Source organism: Hermetia illucens, chromosome 6 (genome assembly GCF_905115235.1).
Source record: "Hermetia illucens chromosome 6, iHerIll2.2.curated.20191125, whole genome shotgun sequence".
NCBI lineage: Eukaryota > Metazoa > Arthropoda > Insecta > Diptera > Stratiomyidae > Hermetia > Hermetia illucens.
In genome coordinates this window covers 9,378,019-9,397,609 of record NC_051854.1, presented here as the reverse complement: position 1 = coordinate 9,397,609, position 19,591 = coordinate 9,378,019, and the positions used below count along the sequence as shown (strand labels likewise).

At 43.3% G+C, this 19,591-nt stretch overlaps 1 protein-coding gene across 6 annotated transcripts in view; it reads right to left on the bottom strand.

Moving 5' to 3' along the window:
• LOC119659148 (cryptochrome-1-like) overlaps positions 1 to 19,591 on the bottom strand; it is a 126,018-nt gene that overhangs the window by 55,374 nt on the left and 51,053 nt on the right. For 3 of the 6 annotated variants that reach the window (XR_005250321.1, XR_005250322.1, XR_005250323.1), the window contains exons 3-9: positions 14,305 to 14,556; positions 13,580 to 13,992; positions 8,746 to 8,927; positions 8,365 to 8,679; positions 3,016 to 3,235; positions 2,076 to 2,865; positions 668 to 1,248 (exon numbers count right to left, since the gene is read on the bottom strand). Coding sequence is in view for 3 of the 6 variants with exons in the window: in XM_038067092.1 (XP_037923020.1) it covers positions 2,081 to 2,865; positions 3,016 to 3,235; positions 8,365 to 8,679; positions 8,746 to 8,927; positions 13,580 to 13,992; positions 14,305 to 14,556 (2,167 nt within the window). In the remaining 3 variants the exon portion in view is untranslated. Of the gene's footprint in view, positions 1 to 667; positions 1,249 to 1,890; positions 2,866 to 3,015; positions 3,236 to 8,364; positions 8,680 to 8,745; positions 8,928 to 13,579; positions 13,993 to 14,304; positions 14,557 to 19,591 lie in introns of those variants that run through there. The other 3 variants (XM_038067092.1, XM_038067091.1, XM_038067093.1) reach the window with 2 other exon arrangements.

Here is a 19,591-nt window from a genome sequence, read left to right as displayed (position 1 = left end):
AACGTCAACGCAATTTAGACGAGTGGCAGCTCTCTTGGCAAAACGGAACTAGAGGCAGATGGACTGCGCGGCTCATCGGCAGCTTAGGTGCGTGGCTGAATCGAAAGCATAGTGAGACCATACCCATGGCATGGAAGTTTTCAGTCTTACCCGCACAAGATTGGAAAGGCGCGATCTACGGATTGTGTGTTTTATAATAGAGTTGTGGACGACGCCTACCCCATTTTGTTTTCTTGTGGAAGGTGGGATTCGTCAGCAGCTCTATTTAAACACAGGGGATCTCTCTCCAGACAACATTGTCGAAGAGATGCTGAGGCGTGCTGACAGGTGGAGCCTTGTTGCCCATTACGTTCGGGTTCTTTTCGTTGCTAAGAAGATAGAGCTCGACCGGTGGAGAAGCCTTGCAGGGGTTCCTTGAACTGACAGTTCCCTTCTTCCTCTTCCCTCCCGTTGGTGAAAGGAATTCCCTGATTTGAAGTCTCCGCAAGGCGGGAGAGTTCGGAATTAGCCCGAAGTAATGTGATTATGAGGCTGTCTCTCAAACGATAGGAAAGTGTTTAGTTGGTAGTCCAACAACGTACCGAACGGGGAGTCCAACACTCAGCGCGAAAAACCTTTTAACTAACCCTATCCCACAAAAAAGGGCTAAAAAGATGAGGGTATTTACCAGTCTCACAGGATGTTCCGCTTGTCTATTCTAATTTTTGCGTAGTTCGTTCTAATCGTCTTCTTCTTCTTTCTATTCTTCCGCTATCCTTCTGTTTTAGATTCTTATGGTATAACCTTCTTCAAACCTTCAATTTTCTACAAAAAACACAATTTGTTCGCTTTTTCTCTTCTCGACTTTGTCACTTTTTCACTTTTTAATTTTTTCACTTTCTCACTTTTTGATTTTTTCACTTTTTTGCACTTTTATTTATTCATTTTGTCACTATTTCACTTTCTCACTTTTGACTTTTTCATTTATTTACTTCTTCTGTTCTCTATGGGGTTGAATCCATCCTCAAAAAATTAAAAGGAAGAATACGGTGTTAGGCGTCCGAGTCCATAGGTTAAAAAAGTTATTGGAGTTGTAATGATTAGCTTTTAATTTGATTTATAATATTAGAAACGTTAAATATATATTGGAGCTCAAGAGGGAGCCCATCAAATCTGCCTTCTCCGAAGGGGCACCAATGGAAAAATAAATTCGCAGGTGACATCTGCTTCTTCTCTAATTGTCACATCCATTACAAAATGGTGCTCAATCTGGAAATAAGAGTCGGACGGCAAATTAGAACTTGAAAGTTTACCTAATTATATATATGGGGAGGGTATGGATGGCATAGAATAATTTGCCCAGTTTAAATTGTGTTTGGCGATGACAGTACCAATTTCATCCCTAGATATATTAACAGCTCTAAATCCGTATATCAAAAGGAAGTTAAATCTAAAGTGATGAAATTAAAGAAGGTTCTTTTTTGGCTGCAAATCGACTTATTAAGCAAATACCGTATTTCGGGAATTAGTTTTTACGTTCCCTTCAGAAGAAAAAACACGAAGAATTGTCACGCGTTCTGCGTTAACCTTAACTTTTCGGCCCTATCCTTGCGGTAAAGGATGACCGACCGGACAATGTCAGTCATTTCTACATATATGGTCTTTTCGAATAGCGCCCAACGTGGGGCCACCGCACATTAAAGATGCATCCCCATAATAAATGGGCGAAAGATATCAAGATAAGAACACACTACAACTTCTCGCGAGCGATATAGCTGGCACTTTCTTGTGTCGCAATTCTAGCTTTGCAAATATTTTCAAAACTTCTTGGAAACTACGAAACAATAAAGGAAATAGATAGAGATCCTGGTTTTTCACAAAAAATAGGCCCACGGAGCCAACACCAAGTGCTAGGATTATTATAATATAAATCTTGTATTCAAACGAATATAAAACATTTAAACAAACGCAATCAGTATACATTAATAGGTAATCCTATGAATAGCTTATCATACACTCCTATTCATCTAAAAGGTCGAATATGAACATAATCTATTTATGTCCGTATGAATTATTAATAAACTTAACTTCCTTACATGCTTCACTTGGAGTTTTCGTCCAGATCACATTTAAAATTCGGTGCTTTTATCTCGTTGGCTTCGGTTTTCATTTGTTGCTGCAACTGTTGATGCACATTCGATAAATTATTCAACGAATCATGTTGGGGTTGATGTTGCATCTGATGCTGCTGTTGCAGTTGTTGCTGCTGATGATGTTGCTGTTGTTGATGGTAAATCTGCAAGGTTATATCATGATTCGATCCAGGATATTCATTGCGGTAATTGTCGTAGCTAAGCTCGTTGGTACATTCATTAGAGTTGTAGCCATAGTGCACTACTACGGAGTGGTTGATGTACTGCTTACGGTAGGTCAGGACATCTGCAGTCAGTCCCTCTGATTTGATATTTTGTTCGTTGTTCAAATCCGAAATTGTCATGCGGTTGTAGTGTTGGTTGTTGCGCTCCTGTTGATTTTTGATGTTCTCGTTGTACTGAAAATTCTCCCCAAGGATGGATTTGTCGTAACCGGACTTTTGATGTGGTGGCTGTTCAGGATGTTGGATATACCCAGAGGTGGAGGTTACGGTTAAGCTCTCCTGCTTCGAGAAATCATACTCCCTTTTTGTGATAATATATCGAGATCGCGCTGTTTGTTGATGATTGTTGGTGACAAGGTTAACATGTCCTGAATTTGGTGCTTGTTGCTGCTGCTGGCAAATATAGTTGTTCTCGGAATTGTTTATGTTTGTTATCACAGTTGTCGGGCTAGGGCTGGATACTATGTTCATGGTTGTTCCACATTGTGCACGGGCCGCTGCAAGCATACCTGAAATTGGAAAAATATACATATATAAAAAGCCTAGAAGAAATAGTATAACAAGCACAAGGTGCCGATAATTGCATGGGATACAAGCAACTCCAGAAAAGCGAACATACTTCCAGGAAAAAAACACTTTACTATCCAAAGTCTCCTTACCAGGAATTGCAGATCCTCCTTTCATGCTAGACTCATCATCTTGAGGCCGATATTTGGCGATTTGTTGGTAAACTTGCTTCAAACGTTCCATATTAGTTCTACTCGCCACGGCATGATTAACCATTGGCAAGGAGTATTCTTTTCCAATAATACATTTGGCAGCTCTCTGGACACTTTCGGGTGCATTCCAAGGTTCGTGAATGTATTTGGTAGGGAAATTCTGAAAAGAGAGAAAAATGTCATTTCGTCGCAAATGAAAAAAAAAAATAAAGCAATAGTTCATGCCAAAACTTATCCCACCATTAGTTCTTAAGATAACGCCGATGAAGTTAACTAGAAAACGTTATAGGTTTTAGGGGGATGGAACCCTTTTCTGGGGCCACTCTAGAACTATATAGTGCAGAACAATCGAGAAGGGCGCTCGAAAGCACATCATTAACAATACCAATCAAATTAGTGCTGGAAGGGAACGTGGCAGAATTTTGCAGCGGGCCGATGGCTCATACTCAGCCTATTTATGTACTTTTTGATGATAAATTAACGACCCATCCTTGACAATAAATTTCAGATGAACGGTTATTGGTGATACTTAGCCATTAGTTTGACTTTTTTGTCGATAGCAGTTATGGGAATCTACAGCCTTTCATAATAATAATTACCTGAAGTCTCATAGAAAGGAACATAATCTGTTTGAAAGTCTGCCCTTGAATGATACCAAACATTCCCTCGCGGACTTGTAGATATGCATATATGGGCATGTTCTCAAAAAAAATAGGCGATATCCAGCACTTTAGAGTTAAAAAAAAGCCAGACAACCGACTCCAAGTGTAAAGAGCCCGCAGCCTTGAGCAATCAAGTCGTGACCGAGGCACGGATTTTGAAGGCCTCATCAGATTCACCCCCACGGATAAATCTGTATGCACCCAGTATCTACGGAGCAGTTAGCCAAAAAGGGGAGTACAGCAACTCCCATAATAAGAGGAACTGGAAACCTAACTATGGCCAGTCTGTCGGTGGTATTTCGCCTAATCCTTCCAGAAAATGGAAGAAGGCTCGGCGGAAGGAAATCTTAACCGCAAAAAATAGAGAAAATTGTAAGAATGGGAGCTAGAGAAGTGAAGGCAAGTAGTCTCCCAACGAACGACAGTGTGAAAAAAGCAAAGTTTCTTCGGAATGCGGTCATGTGAGTTGCCGCACCACCAAGTTTGGCATTATCCAGAGTTATGAGACGTAAGAAAGCGGAAGGCAGAGCGAAGCTGATAATCCTAGCAAGATTCACACTAGACATGGCAGACTCTTCTCTCAGCAGCGGTTCGCACATTAGGCAAAAGAGCCACGGCCACAAGTTCGATTTAACAATGTCTATGGTATTGGATCAGTAAAGGGCACTAGAATATTCCTCATTGGAGGATACTTAAGGCCGAGGACTTCCGTCCTGATGCCACAATTATTATTAATCATATTGAGACAGTTCTGCTCGCAGGGCAGAGGCAAAACGTTATAATTGCATCTGCTTACTTACTATGTGATTCTATAGGTTCTCCGCCGACACAAGGCATCTAGTATGCAGAATCAAGTGGCCTTGAAGTCCTAATAGGATGTGGTGCGAACATTAACCACATGTGTTGAAGGAGTCACAAATGCAATTATAGAGGAAAGAAGCTATTTGATTTTATCACTTCAGCTAGCCTGATGGCAGCGAACGTAGGGTACCATTAGAGACTGGCGGGTGCTAGACGAAATCTCACCATCAGATCAATGTTACATACAATTAGAATAATAGTCTGGCAACCGCTGGCAAACAGACTGTAATACAAAGGGATAATTCTAGGAAAATGAATAGAACAAAATTCAATGGCAGCAAAGTGGAGGCGACTACGGACTTCTTTTACGATAGCAGATCAATTGAAAACTCTGAATCACACATTTTTAGAGCTCTTTGAAGAGTCTTGTCGGTTCAATGGTGGAACTGAGAATTAAAAAAACCCACGAAACTGATCAGACGCGTTCTAAATCGTGTTTACAAAAGCAATAAAAATGAAGGCTGGATACTCTTCCGGAACTCACAGCGTGAATGTAAAAGGTCCACAAAAAGTTCAAAGTGAGACTCCTTTAGATAATACTGTCAAGAGTTAAAAAGCGAAAAAGGGACTTCAAGGCTCTGTAGAGTTCTCAAAAGGACTGAGTCGACCAAGTTTGACTCTCTTAGAAAATTGATTGAACTTTCATGAACTCCAGAGTTGAGTCAGGAAAGACTCTCTTGGAAGTACATCACCTGGGAGAACTGGTGACAAAAGTGGGCGATAGAGAATTGGCGGTTTCTGCAAACCTTTTAACACGAAATTGTTGCAAAGGGAATTGGAACCCTACGAGAGTGGTGATTTCCAACGAAAAAGCGAGGTTTGATATTCTGTCCTTTGAGCACTTCCAAGCCCCTGGCATGAATGACATACATCCAACGACGCAAAAGGAAGATATGAGGATTTACTAAAGTGGCATTAAGATAGTTGAGCAGTTCTTTGACCACTTCAAAAATCGTTCATCAAGGTAGAAACCAATTTAACTCTATTTCTATATTTAATACGGTAGAACTAGTCTGAATACTGGTTACTGTGGCGTAGAGAGAGAAATGAAATCTCGGAAATCTTAGCGAAAGAGGATTCAATTTCCCCAATGTCGCAACCAGAACCAGCAGTTGGAGTGTCAGCGGTGTTGGCTAAACACCGAACTTTTCCTATCAAAACCAAACAAACATATCGCATTGTTTATCCTCTCGAAACCCAGTAACACTTTCAGAGGTATTGCGGGCTTTCCGACTGGTCACAATTCACTAGCTGGACATATGTTCAGAATAGGGATTCCCAAAATGATACGTGTCCATCCTGTAATGAGGAAGCGGGATCTACGGAACATTTTCTATGTGAATGCCATACCTGTGGACATATCAGACATCAGATTTTCGTGGCTGATGTGCTAATGCTGCAGCGGGTAGGATTAAATCCACTGATACACAAGCGATTCCGGGATGTTCCCTTAGAGGCGAGAATCGAGTACAATACTCCACTAAGGTCTCAGTATTCAGAGGCTACACACACAAACCAAAGAAAGTCAATTCTGAAGTCTGTTTAAATGTCCTCAGGTGGTCCTTCATAACGAATTATACGACAGTAATGCTTTCTTGATAGAGAACGACCTCTAGTCCGGATTACTAACATTTAGAGTGAATCCTAAGATAACATAATAATAAGAATCCTTGGCGCAAAAATCCATATTGGATAAGGGCCTGGAAGTGTGTTAGAGCAGTTCATGCAAGACACTAACGGTACACTACAGTAACACTGTAGGAGGCAATGTGGTCAGCATTGCGCTCGCCCGAGATTATTACCCTGATTTGACACAGGTACTCATTCACAGCTGAGTCACCTGGTATCCGACATCAAATTACGGTACAAATCCCACTGTCACTAGTGAGATTTGAACTGCGGCCTTCGGTACGACAGGCTTGTGCTCTAACCACTCAGCTATCCGGACTATCTAAGATAACAAATCTTCCATAAGTCTCTCTTTTCAATCCTCACAACTCTCGATCGTGTCTCATCTTCCCATGACCCATGGCTTCATCATTTTATCTTTCAAAAAATCATTAACAGTTTTGTCTACAAATCGTAGTAAAAAAATTGTCTATTACACGCTGTTCAACATACCCGTGAATTTCCTCCAAGTCGTATTAGTGAGAAGGAGTGAATATTGTAATCATGGAACTCGTCAAAACTCCAATCCTTTCTGGAGGCTTTTCTATTAATAATAATAACTTAGCAACCCCTTGTATGTACCGCAGTGATTTTATATCAACGTAGGTTATTGAGATTGTGCCAGGTTGCTGACATGTCGCCACACAAGACGTTGTTCTCAGATTACTTCACGAAGACGGTTCTGATCTAAATTAACGTACCCAGGTTATTCGATTATTTCCCTTTCTAAGTGTGATCCAGTCTTTGGGTTTTAATTTGCATCTCCACTACTGCGACCAAGACACCAAGTGGCACCAAGCCTTACGAGAGAGGAGTTCCAATCTATGGCAGAAAGGCTTCCACCAAAACGACGAGTTTAATAGCTGGCGATTTGAACATATGGGTTGGATAATGGAGAAGCCAAGAACCGAACACAAGAGGACGTATATTACTGGAAACTCTTTCTCGGCTGAATCTTTGATGCTGTTACATTAGTTAGCGGTATTTTATCTAAAGATCTCCAGCGGTGTCCGGATGGTTCAAGTAGTTAGAGCGCTGGTTGAAATCTCACTGGTAGCAGAGGGATTTGTTATCGTGACTGAATGTCGGATACCAGTCGACTCAGCTGTGAACGAGTACCTCAGTCAAATCTCGGCAAGCGCAATGTTGACCACATTGCCTCCTACAGTGTACTTTAGTGTACTGTTCCGATCTTGAATGAAGTATTCTAACACGCTTCATGGCCCTGATCCAACATGGATTGTTGCACCAACGAATATTATTATTATCGCCAGTGATACGTCAATGAAAACTATACACACAGTGACCACTAGGCCATAATTGTTGAAATCATACAGTGTACAAGAATAAATTAGTCCCGGAGAAGGAGCTTAAAGATGAACAACCAAAAAGTTTGACGAGAAGATAGACATCAGTCGCTGCTCCGAGAAACCCAGTTAGCGCTGTGGTGCGCCATTCTGATGTTAATGAGGAGACTCTCAAAGAAGTTTTGCAGCAAAATATAACGCTAGAAGGAAGCGCAGTTGACAAAGTTTTCAGATTAGCGAAAACTTACTGCGAGCTTATGACGTATCCATGCCAAGGTGTATTGTATCCCAGAAGCGAATGCCGAATTTTGGGTAGAACTCAGTAAAAAGGAAAATGCCAGAAGGACTGCCTCAAGACCAGTAGAAGCGGTCAGCGAAACAGAAACCAATCTGGATACGAACAGCTACAAGAGGAAGTGCAAAGAAGCGTGAAAAAAATTGAATGTGACTATCATAAAAAGTAAAGGCAAACCCTTTAAGCGACTGAAACCAAGTTCTTACCCTAAACTCCTTCATAAAATCGTAACGATTTTTTTCTCACAAAATGTGAGTATCAACGTCATATTAACTATATATGCGGCAATACCCCAGAAAAGGTAGAGAACATGTACCAAGCCTCATGCAAAACGGCCTACACCAATCCTACTTAACAAACACAATCTTCTACCTTATCTTTCTTCAATAGGTCAGCTCTGGAGAGGTTCATTGAAGAAGACTAGGAATTATCAACCCCCGATATACCAAATATGTCAATCATGCACTACTTGAAATTAAAAAAATTGAAAAATTACCTTAAGTACAGGCAAATATCGCCTAATATAATCTCCATTAGGATCAGCCTTGCGTCCAAACCGGACAGGACAATAACAATGAAAAAACTGTTGAAAAAATGACGAGCACGATAACCACATCCACATTCCAGCATTCACAGACCAATCAGCATCCAGCAACAATTCTTCAAACACTTTCATCCCTTCCTCCCAGGATATCCATAGATCCCCTCTGGTCAGGAAGCAAGCGACTGCATGACGTGCCAAATGGTGAATCCATCCTTCTTCCCTGAGTTGTGTCATGATTGCATCGATCCATGGAAAGCCGGTTTGACCCTGTGAAAAAAGAAGGAAAATTTAAAATTTTTAAACTGGGAATGATTAGGTGCACTTGGTACTTACATTCGCCCATTTAGCTAAAGCTTCACAGTTCTTGTCCCATGGTATCTGCACACAAATTGGATTGCCTTCCATTTTGTCGAAGTTTGGATTACGAGTTGCCGCACAATAGAAGAATTCACGCCATAGAAGTTGACCGTGTAATGATAGGGGTGGATTTCCTTTCTTGATTTTCTTGTACAAGTCTAAAAATTAAGGCAAGTCAGAAAATTTATATGAGCAAAGTTTAGTGATAAGTAGGCGAAAATCGATTCGGTTGCAGGATGAAAGCTGCATCTGACCTCGAAACAGGTTTTGGTTTGCGTAAATGATCAAGTATGAAATCCTTAGAAGATTTCGCTTATCTAGGCCTCTTCAAATTTAAAGGAAAAACGCCCAAAACGCAACCAACGCAATGATTCGATCGCAAGGTGATAATAGAACTTCTCGACTCCACCTGGGTCAAGTTTATGCCCAACGGAACAAGATCTACACGAACGACTCTTCTACGGAAAGGAACAAAGGCTAAGGAACAAGAAAAAGAAAAAAACACTTTTCAACTATATCTGGACGTAGAAGGAACTCGATTTCGAACTCGACACAAGACCCCGGAATACCACTGGGGGTAGGAAGTGTATAGTAGGAATCTTCGATGCGGATGCGGAATCACCCGAACGAGTTTTTAAGCAACGATCAGTGTGAAGCTGCCTTTTATGCACTGGGTAAAAAGATCATGGAGCTGTGGGTATAAAGGAGCGCAGGAATATTCACCAAAATATAAGGACCATGATAAGAGGCATCTTTTGACATACGGCAAGGCCCAGAACGAGAGAGAGGAAAAGCCGTCGAGTGAAAAAGTGAGCCAGGCGATTCAAGTAGCTCCTGTTGAAAATACGAAAGGGGAGAAACCGGAGGAGAAGCTGCGCGAACGATTCAACAAAAAAATGGACTCACCTCCCACTAAAGTGGAGCATATGAGGACTACGGCTGCGCCGCCGACGAAACTGTTGCAGCGCCGACTTCGGGAAAAGAGATCGGATCTCTAAAAGCGGATGCAAAAGCCTAGAGGAAAGTGGCATTCCGAAAAAGAAACGATCGGAGGAAAATAAGACCGGAAGTGATTATCATTTCCAAAGGAGGTGCAGCGAGAAGGAGTGAAGGCAGATTCCGAACTCACCAACTCGAGAGATAATGTTAGCCGCGACACAAAGCCGACATAAGTGCTAGCAAGCCGGAGATCGCTTTAATCTACAAAGATATAGATGACATCACCACAAAAGATGAGGTCCGCGAAGCGTTGGAGAAGCAGTTGGATCTTGTTGGACTACAGGAGTCAGCGGTGAAAATGATGAGGAAAGCCTATAAAGGAACACAAACCGCCATCATCGACCTACCAGTAGAGACAGCACTCAAACTGTTAGCAGCAGGGAGAGTAAGAATAGGTTGGGTTACGAGTCGGCTTAGGGAGCAGGTGGCACTGAAACGATGCTTTGGATGCATTGGCTTCGGTCACATTGCGAAGGCATGTACAGCTTTAAATGTCAGGTCAAAGCAATGCAGGAGATACGGAGCGGAAGGCCATATCAGCAAGGACTGAAGAGGTGACCTGAATTGCTCACTGTGTAAGGGAAGAAGAGTGCGGATCACCGTGAATACAGAAGAGCCCTTGACACGAATCAGAGATGAGACCGATATAAATCAACCTCAAATAATAACAAGGGGCGCAGGACCTACTCTCGCAGGCCATCCGCGAGAAAAACATCAATGTGGCCATAATTAGTGAGCCACATCGGAACCACGGCGGTGGCATTTAGGTCACAGATCAAACGGGCCAACCAGCGTTGTGAGCTTCTGGAGGACACGTCTTCCATGAAACAATAGAGCACCCGGAGGAAAACTTCATCAAAGCGCGGGAGTTCTGTAACTGTTCCGAGTCCATGTCTACAGCTTCTCTGCTCCACCAAGCGCTACACTTGCCAAGTATGAGTAGATGCTGTGCGCTCTGGTTTTCGATGCAGCAGGCGATTTTAATGCGTGGGTTCTTAAATCGGGCAGCCGGACAACGGGTGTGAGGGCGCGTGTTCTCCACGAAGTATTCGCGGAGCTAGATGTGGCGCGAATGTTGGAGCCTCGTGCACTTTCAGGGGAAGAGGCTTGGGGTCTATAGTCTGAGTATTGCTTTACCCATTAAAGTCGCTTGATATGTCAGTGAGGAGTATACTAACAGCGACTACCAAGCAATCTACATGGAAATCAAGGACGAATCAAGCTACAAAAAAAGTTCTCACAGAATGACGAAAGCTTTTGTGGAAGACACGTTTTCCGTAGCGCACAAGCCTGGCATACCCCTGACGGGCACGACTAAAGAAAAACCCATCCATATTCCCCGATGAGTGACGGAAGCATGCAATGCTACTATCCTCGGAAGACGATGGCTCCACAGGAGGCAACCCAACTACTGGTGGAACAACGAAATCGCAAGCTTGCGAGCCGCATGTTTTCATTTCCAAGAAGACTTTACCAGAGGCCCAAGGGAAAGCCCGGTGGCGACGGTCGCGAGGAGGCACACAGACAACTGGTCGTGGTCGCCTAAAAGAAACCATTAAGATGAGTAAAAAGAAGCGCTTCAAACAGCTGTGTAATCATGCTGATAGAAATCCTTGGTGCGAGACTTACACGGTGACAATGAAAAAGGTGCGGATCAGATTTTTACTACTCTGTTCCCGCACTACAAAAATAGGAAGGCAATCGTTTGCCCAGCTAAATAAAGGCATAATACCTGCACTAACTGTGGAGGAGCTGCGATAAATATGCGGTAGGATGGGGGACAACAAGGCCCCAGGTTTGTATAGCATCCCCAACCGTTCAGTGGGAAAAGCAATAGTTGGTATTGTTTCCCACTCGGAGACCCAGAATCATATCATCCTATCTGCTGACTGGATACAATGAGTAAGATGATGGAGAGAGTCATCTACAACTGACTCCTACTCATCATAAACAAACCATGGCTCGCCGGAGCGCCAGTTTGATTTTCAATGTGGATGCAATAATGGAATAGAATAGAATGGAATAGAATTAAAGGGGCGTTAGCTGACATAGGTGCCCCCAGGTATTTAGCGAATCTGATGGAAAATTAATCCTGAGAGAGGACTCTCTGGTGGTGGGATCGATACTGGGTCCCATGTTGGGAAATATCATGTAGAATGGGGTGCTAGCTTTTCCATCCCAGAGGGGACTACGATTGTCGACTTTGTAGATGACTTGGCTTTATACAGTAAAACACCCAGAAACTGTGGAGATCTACACGGAGCAAATAGTGAGAGCGGTAAAGTGCTGGCTAGAAAGAGCCGCGCTGACCTTGGCGAAAACGGACGCGATCTTAATAACGAACTGCTGGCAAGTGGAAGTCGATGAATTTACAGTCGTATCAAAGCCAGCTATCAAATGCCTGGGGATGATAATTAACACCGAATTGAGCTTTAGGAAGCACCAAGTGTATGCATGTCAAAAGGCAATCAGTGTCACCGCGGCATTCTAGCAAAAGAAATTAATGTGCCGTATCATACAAGGCGTATGGAGGGACATACAGAACGTAGGAATGCTGCAAGCTCAAAGTCAAACGATCTCTGGCAACACAGATGGGACGAACCGCTTTGTGTTCGATGATTCCCCTAATTGTCCTATATGCGGTGACATACCGGAGGATCCAGGAGCATGTGATAATTCACTGCCCAAGTTCGCAATGGAGAGGAGAAAACTTAAACAAAGCGTAGAATAGAAGCGTGAGCCCAGAGAACTTAGTTTCGGAGATGCTGAGGTCAAAGAAGAACTAGCTTATAGTTTCCTCCGCAATCGTGAGAATACAGGAGGAGTTGCTGAAGGAGCAAAGATTCCTCCTTCTTTGCCGAAAGGAGGAGAAGGGCGAGTGCCTAAGGGCAAACCTACCGTCCGAAGTAATACCTAATTGGTGATCCCGCAGGGCTGGAGAGACCAGGGTAGGTTTTTAGTGAGCGCGAATCCCACACGCGCGCGGTCTAGCTCTGGCGTTTGTCCGGCGAAGCTGGAGTGGACATGTCTTCTAAGATGTTCCACCTCCATGTATGACCAAAAAAACAAAAAAGAAAGGTTCACAAAAAGGGAATAACACTCTCAGCAGATTTATCCAAAGGTCGAAACATGGAAGGGGCTTCACTCTGCTTGAACCAAGCTTCTGAAACAAAGAAATGGCCTCTTTGAGAACAGAATAAAAGCCCAACGAAAATAAAAGGAGAATCGACGTCAAGGCAATAAGCAGGACAAGTGCCAAAACGTCAACACCAAGACCACTTTCGAAGAAGTGTTTGTCTTCATCGTAAGACCAAAATCCTTACCCATGCTCCCATGATAGAGTAGACGCACTAATCACAGATAAAGTATGTTAGCATGCTCTAGTAACGGACCTATTTGAATAAAATTTTTTGACAACCGCACCACCAGCCTCAAAGTGGCAAATCACTGAAATGACCTTGTTAATTTCTGACCCTAGAAATATATTGAAAACAACTGATTTAACCATTATTGGGTAGATAAAGGCTAGTATGAGATAAAAGGTTTGGGAAAATGGTTAGATGTTCACTGAGATAAGATGGTTGAAACCTCCTGCTGCCTGTAAAAGATGGTTCTTCAGTCATTTAAAAGAACTTACATTACAAGTAACTATTTTACTTACTCTGCTCTCACTGAAGTAAAAATTTAAGCTAAGAAGAGAATATTCTCTTGTGGCTAGCGAGACATTAACACCTCAACACCAAATCGACATTAACCGATCAAAATGAAACACCATAACCCACTTGCAGGCAAAATAATCAAACTTACTTACTTTGAAACTTACCACTTAATTGATGATAAAACAATCTTGTACTAAGACAACCAAAACGTAAATACGGTGACAGCCCTGTCTGACTAGCTAGAAGTGATTGTGGAGTCATTTTTGGACGGCCAAAAGATGCAACCCATGCTTTTCGCTCCAAATGTCTTTCCAATCTAGCCAACGCCTCAGTTTCGCCACCAACCCATACGGGTGGTTTCAGTCCTTCCGTATCAAAACCTAGTTCATATAAGGTCGGTACATTGTATTTGTCATCATGGTCTTCGGACATTGGTGTATAAACGTTTCCGATGTTTTCACTGTTGATGGCTTCCTCTGGTTTTGCAGGTGGCTTCATTTCAGCGATTATCGCCTGGAACTGGTGGTAGGTGAGGGGTGCTCGCCCCGCATTTCGCTCAATTATTCTAAAGTAAGATAAAAGAACGAATTAATAAATAAATATATAGAAAATGCAAGCCTCAAATAGTTCCTGGGAGTCTGGATACAGAAGTAATTTTAGGAAGAAAAATTACCCACATTGGGCGCTATCTGATGAAATTCAAAAATTGTCGCTAAAAATTCCTTATTTAAATTTTAGATAGATAAAGTTCATAATATTCTCGGTTCATAACTTCAAAGCTTAAATTAAAACTACAAAGCAGACCGCCTTCTCAGATAAACGTTTCAAAAATGAAAGCAATCAGGAAAATATATAAAATAAACTTCAATCAACTTACGTATCTAACTTATAGAGTGTATGAGATACTGCAACAATTACTTCAATCTTTAATTCACGACACATCTCTATAACATTCTTATCACGAACTTTCCCAAATGGCTCGGGATCTTCTTCGAACGTTAAGCATGTTGTGCCCCATTCCTTGAATAATTTCGGCAAAGCATCGGCTGGCTGACCACGAATAACGAATAATCGGGAATTTAATTGTCGCAGACTTCGATCCAAATCTTCGAGGCATTGTAAAAGGAATCTGAAAGAAATACAACAAAGGTTTTAGTTTGAAGGTTAGTGAAGCAGAAAGTTTTATCAAGAAACAGAAACTCCTCGACTGATGGTCACTGGAAATTATCTCCGGGGGCAAGTTCATCTGACTAAACAAAATTTACGACTAAAAATGAAAACTGACGAATAGATAAACTAGAACAGTAGTTCAAGGACTATCCGCCAAAAGACTCCAGCCAAAGCGGAATAGCATTTAGTAAGCGCTACAAGGCTAACTTGGTTTTGAGTATATGATTTCCGAACATCTTGAGTCACCTACGACTTTACGCTAGTGGCCATCTTCGCCGAGGTGGAACTCTTTCCCGAAAAACTTGTGGGACCAAGTATAGAACCGATTCTTAAATAAAAGACGACATTGGCAGAGAAGTCTCTTCGCATTATCGGAGAATGAGCTACTCGCCTTCTGTCAGAAAACAGTGGACATCGAGAACAACTCACAGGATACCAGTCGCAGTGCTCCTGGTCTAAAGCCAACCCCAGTGTTGAGCCTGAAAATCAAGAGCAGGTTGAGTTCCAGTCTTAAAGCCAAATGAGTGCATCAAGTGTCACCAATGGTACAACTACACTAGAACCATTAACATTGAAAATTCCCTCGGAAATAAAAGGACAAAAGGACGTAGGCCGCGACCACCGGAAACCGGGCGAGAAGTGAAAGTTTGCTAATATTCCCCTCAACAATCAGTACCAAAAGATAATCCATATTTTGAACCAAATTGCAGTCGGTAATGCTGACAACACTAAGTTCCAAGGGATTGCCAATAACAAGTACCTATAGAACCAACAGAAAGCACAAACAACTGCAACCAACCGTAATTAATTTCAAAAGAAGATCAATTACGCAAGCAAAGAAAGCAGAGTTTGTCAGGGTACTGAAACTGATCACCCCCATAAGAAAACAAAACAGCAATGGCCATTCAGAAACATATGCTCGCCAAACCTCATCATGAGGTAGTAAGGAGTCGCTTAGAGATAATGTTCTGTGATGATGATCTGTGGCAACTTCACTAGGAGCAAACTGTTTCCGGAAGTATGAATAGCGTTGAAGGTAGAAATGAATATATAAACAATACACACACTGAATATACTATGCTTTGAACTAGAGAAGACCTTTTTTTTTGTGCGTACAACGGAGGTGGAAAATCTTAGAAAGACACGTCCACCGCAGCTCCACCGCCCGAACGCCGGAACTACAGCGGGCGCGTGTGGGATTCACACCCACTAAAAACCACCCCCGGTCTCTCCAACCCCAGCCCCGCGGGACCACCATTGAGGTATTACTTACGGGATAGGTTTGCTCTTAGGCACTTATCCTTCTCCTATTTGCAGCTTTCCTCCTTCTTTGTTCCTTCAGCAACTCCTCCTGAATTTGGATGATTGCGGAGCCAACCGCAAGCCACTTCTCCTCGGACTCCAGCATCTCAGTAACCAAACTATCCGGGGTCCCGCTCCTGCCCAGCACCTGGTTTACGCTCTTGCTCTCCATCGCAAATCGTGGGCAGTGAAACATCACATGCTCTGAATGCTCCGGTATGCCATCGCATCTGGGACAGTTCGGAGAATCATCCAACCCAAAGCGGTGCAGATACTGCCTGTAGCAACCACCGTGTCCCGTGAGGAACTGGGTAATGTGGTAGTTGGTCTCCCCATGTTTTCGCTCAAGCCACACCCTAATGTTGGGAATGAGCCTGTGTGTCCACCGACCTTTCGTAGACTCGTTCCATCTGCGTTGCCAGAGATCAAGCAACTCTGACCTTACCGCATTTCTGCGCTGTCCATGCCCCTCCATACGTCTTGGATTGTACAGGACACTCATTTCTTTGGCCAGAATGTCTACCGGGATCATGCCTGCCACCACCAATACTCCCTTACCTGAATGTGGTTCTAGAAGCACTGCAAACCCTCAAAGCCATCCGCTGGTAAACCGAGTTCACCTGCTTCCGTCTCTGAGAGTTTGCAAGCGCCTCTGCCCACACAGGCGACGAATAGAGCAGGATGGAGCGCACCATTTCGGCTAGCACCAACCTCCGACAATGTCTCGGTCCACCAATATTTGGCAACATTTTTGCAAGTGCCGCGGTGGCACTGGCTACCTTTTGGCATGCATACGCTAGGTGCTCCCTAAAACTCAATTTGGTGTCAATTATTACCCCCAGGTATTTAATAGCCGGCTTTGATACGACCGTATGTCCACCGACCTCCACTTTCACAGTGTTATTTTTTCTGCGGTTCGTTATTAAGACCGCTTCCGTTTTCGCGTCCGCCAAGGTCAGCCCGGCCTTTTCTAGCCAGGACTTTACCGCTCTCACTGTTTCCGTCGCGTAAACCTCCGCATCTACTGGGTGTTTTGCTACAACAACCACAGCTAGGTAATCAGCAAAGCCGACAATCGTAGTCCCCTCAGGGACGGGAAGAGCAAGCACCCCATTATACACGATATTCCACAACAGGGGACCAAGTACCGATCCCTGTGGTACCTCGGCTGTGACAATGGACTCTTTGGGACCCTCATCCGTCCCGTACCAGAGAGTCCTCTCTGCCACCGTGGCTTCGGTATGGTTCACTTAGTATGGCCACATCGATGTTTTTCTCGCGGATGGTTTGCGCGAGTTGATCCTGCACCGCCTCGCAGTAGTTGAGGTTGATTTGTATCAACCTCATCTGCGATTTGTGCTAAGGGCTCTCCTGTATTCCGGGCACCTGCTGCTGCCTGCAATATGCCGATGATCCACACCCTCCTTTCCTTTGCACAGTAGACAATTTGGGTCAGCTCCGCAGTCCTTGCTGATATGGCCTACCAGAGAAGACCTATTCTCTATTTTAACTCCCCTAGATAAAATTCAGTCCTCATATTTATACATCTCCCACCTATTTAGCTAATAAAGTTAAAAATTTAGGGTCACCATACTTTGATTCCACAGATATGTTCTCGCAACTCGAAAATTTATTAACAGCTAACCTCCATGGCTGGATTTTTTTTCCGACTCAGTCAAGGTGCAGCCAATGTCGGAATGAAAGAAGCTAAGTCAAGGTCCAAACGCTACAGGTACTTCCAACGCCCCAATCAAAGTTGTGCACAATAAAATCAAATCCACGTTGCTATAGACTGGGGCGACGAAATTCAAACTTTCTCAATCAGCACAGTGCGCTGAATCCGCAGTTAACATAAAATCCATGAAGATTCAATTTATTAACAGGATGAACCAAATCACGGCATGAATGCAGGAAGTCATACGAAACAAATCGACGATCTTGCAAACCCTTCCAGCAAAAAATGAGCTCTGGTACCATCTAGCACTGGGATGCTCACACTATGTAATGAAAGTCCTGGGGGGTTTAACGTGAGTACCTGCCGTGAAGACATAATCCCACAGTCCTCTTCGGGCACGGATTGATTTTGGGACCACAATCAGAGCCCCGCCATGCAAGCACAGCGGTCCTGGTTTATACTGAGTGCAGGCTCAGCATTCATACCAGTGGATGCGAGGCCTATCTAACACCTCTGCCACAACTAAGGTTGTACAGCGCAACTCCACGCTCGAGCTCCGAGGAGCTCTGCCCGCGATGTAGGCATAACCACAACCATCATGAAACTCCCACTAGGGGGCCAACCGCAAATAACCGGGCCGAGAGCACATCCTCCAGGAATTCTCCTGGAGCATATGCTCTCAGAGAGCCATCTTGGTTCCCATGGTACCAGATAACCTCCGGTGAGGCTTCGTGGCAGAGCTACTTCAGATGAGTCCCTTGCAGACTCGGATCTGATCGCCCTCCTCGAGTACGTGGGGGCGGAACTCACCAACTCACACTATGTAATGGAGTATTTCGTCAAAAGGTATATGCAAACCACATCTATATGTGTAGTAGGTTTGGGAGATCCTGTCGCAATTTCTGCGGTATGTTGCCCTCTAAGACTTGCTATCTTTACGAAGGAGTTTGTAAGCTATTTCGAAACCCTTCATAGCAAACTAATTGTAACTTGGGGCCTTAACGTCAAATGCACACACTGGGTTCCCAGACTAATCTTGCCTAAAGCAAGCAATTATCCAACATATTGACCACCATCTTTATAAGAATCGAGAGCTGAGGCAACAGTTTAGATCACCGAATTATAAAAAACAAGAACTGGCAATAGCAAGAAAGCAGCTACAAAGAAGAAGAAACATAAATATCCAAACTGCTTCCCTGAAAATCGAATGCCTTTTGCAGTAAAAAAAATTCCGTTTTAGGGAGTGATAAAGAAACTCAGTCCAGCGTGGGTGACTAACTCAATTGACAACTGGCAGCTGGATGAAATGCGATGTCTAAAAAAGATCAATCTTTGCTCAACACGTTATTCAAACCAACCAACAGCTAACTGAGGAGAAACTATCCTAAAATATGCCATCATATATATATATAACGATGATCCTGAAGGAAGATAACGATCAACGCTTGTCACATCCTATTAGGTCGATAAGACTGTTTCCTACAATCGACAAACTGCTACTGTCACGACACGACATTTGGAGGATCTTTTCCTCCTCATCAACTCGAATTCAGGGAAAAACAAGGAACTTTCAGGTAAGTTCACCTATGAACCTCAGAGATAAGCTAGGCTTTGGAAGATAAAAAGTACTGCGTAGTCTTGCCTTGCCTTGAAATCACAGAGTAACTTGATAAAGTCTGGCAGGTCGGGAAGGTCCATCAAATACTGAAGTCGTATCCAACCGACAGAAACCGTCTGAGGTAAGTATAACAGGTGTCAGCAAAGGCAAGTCTCAGTGGTGCGGGTACTAAGGCCTGAAAAACAAACAGGTCTGAAAAAACGGAAGATAGGCCTTAGCTTTCGACAGCAGAACCGAAGAAGAAGGAAATAACAGCCCACAAAGGGAAAAATCTCCAACTAACCCCAAATTTCAACACAAGAGGAAGGAAATTCCGCAAGCCATAAGGTCCGCCGTTCGCTTTGTTAATGCGATGGAATCAATTTTGCTAACTATACTGTCGAGATCATTTCCAGAGCA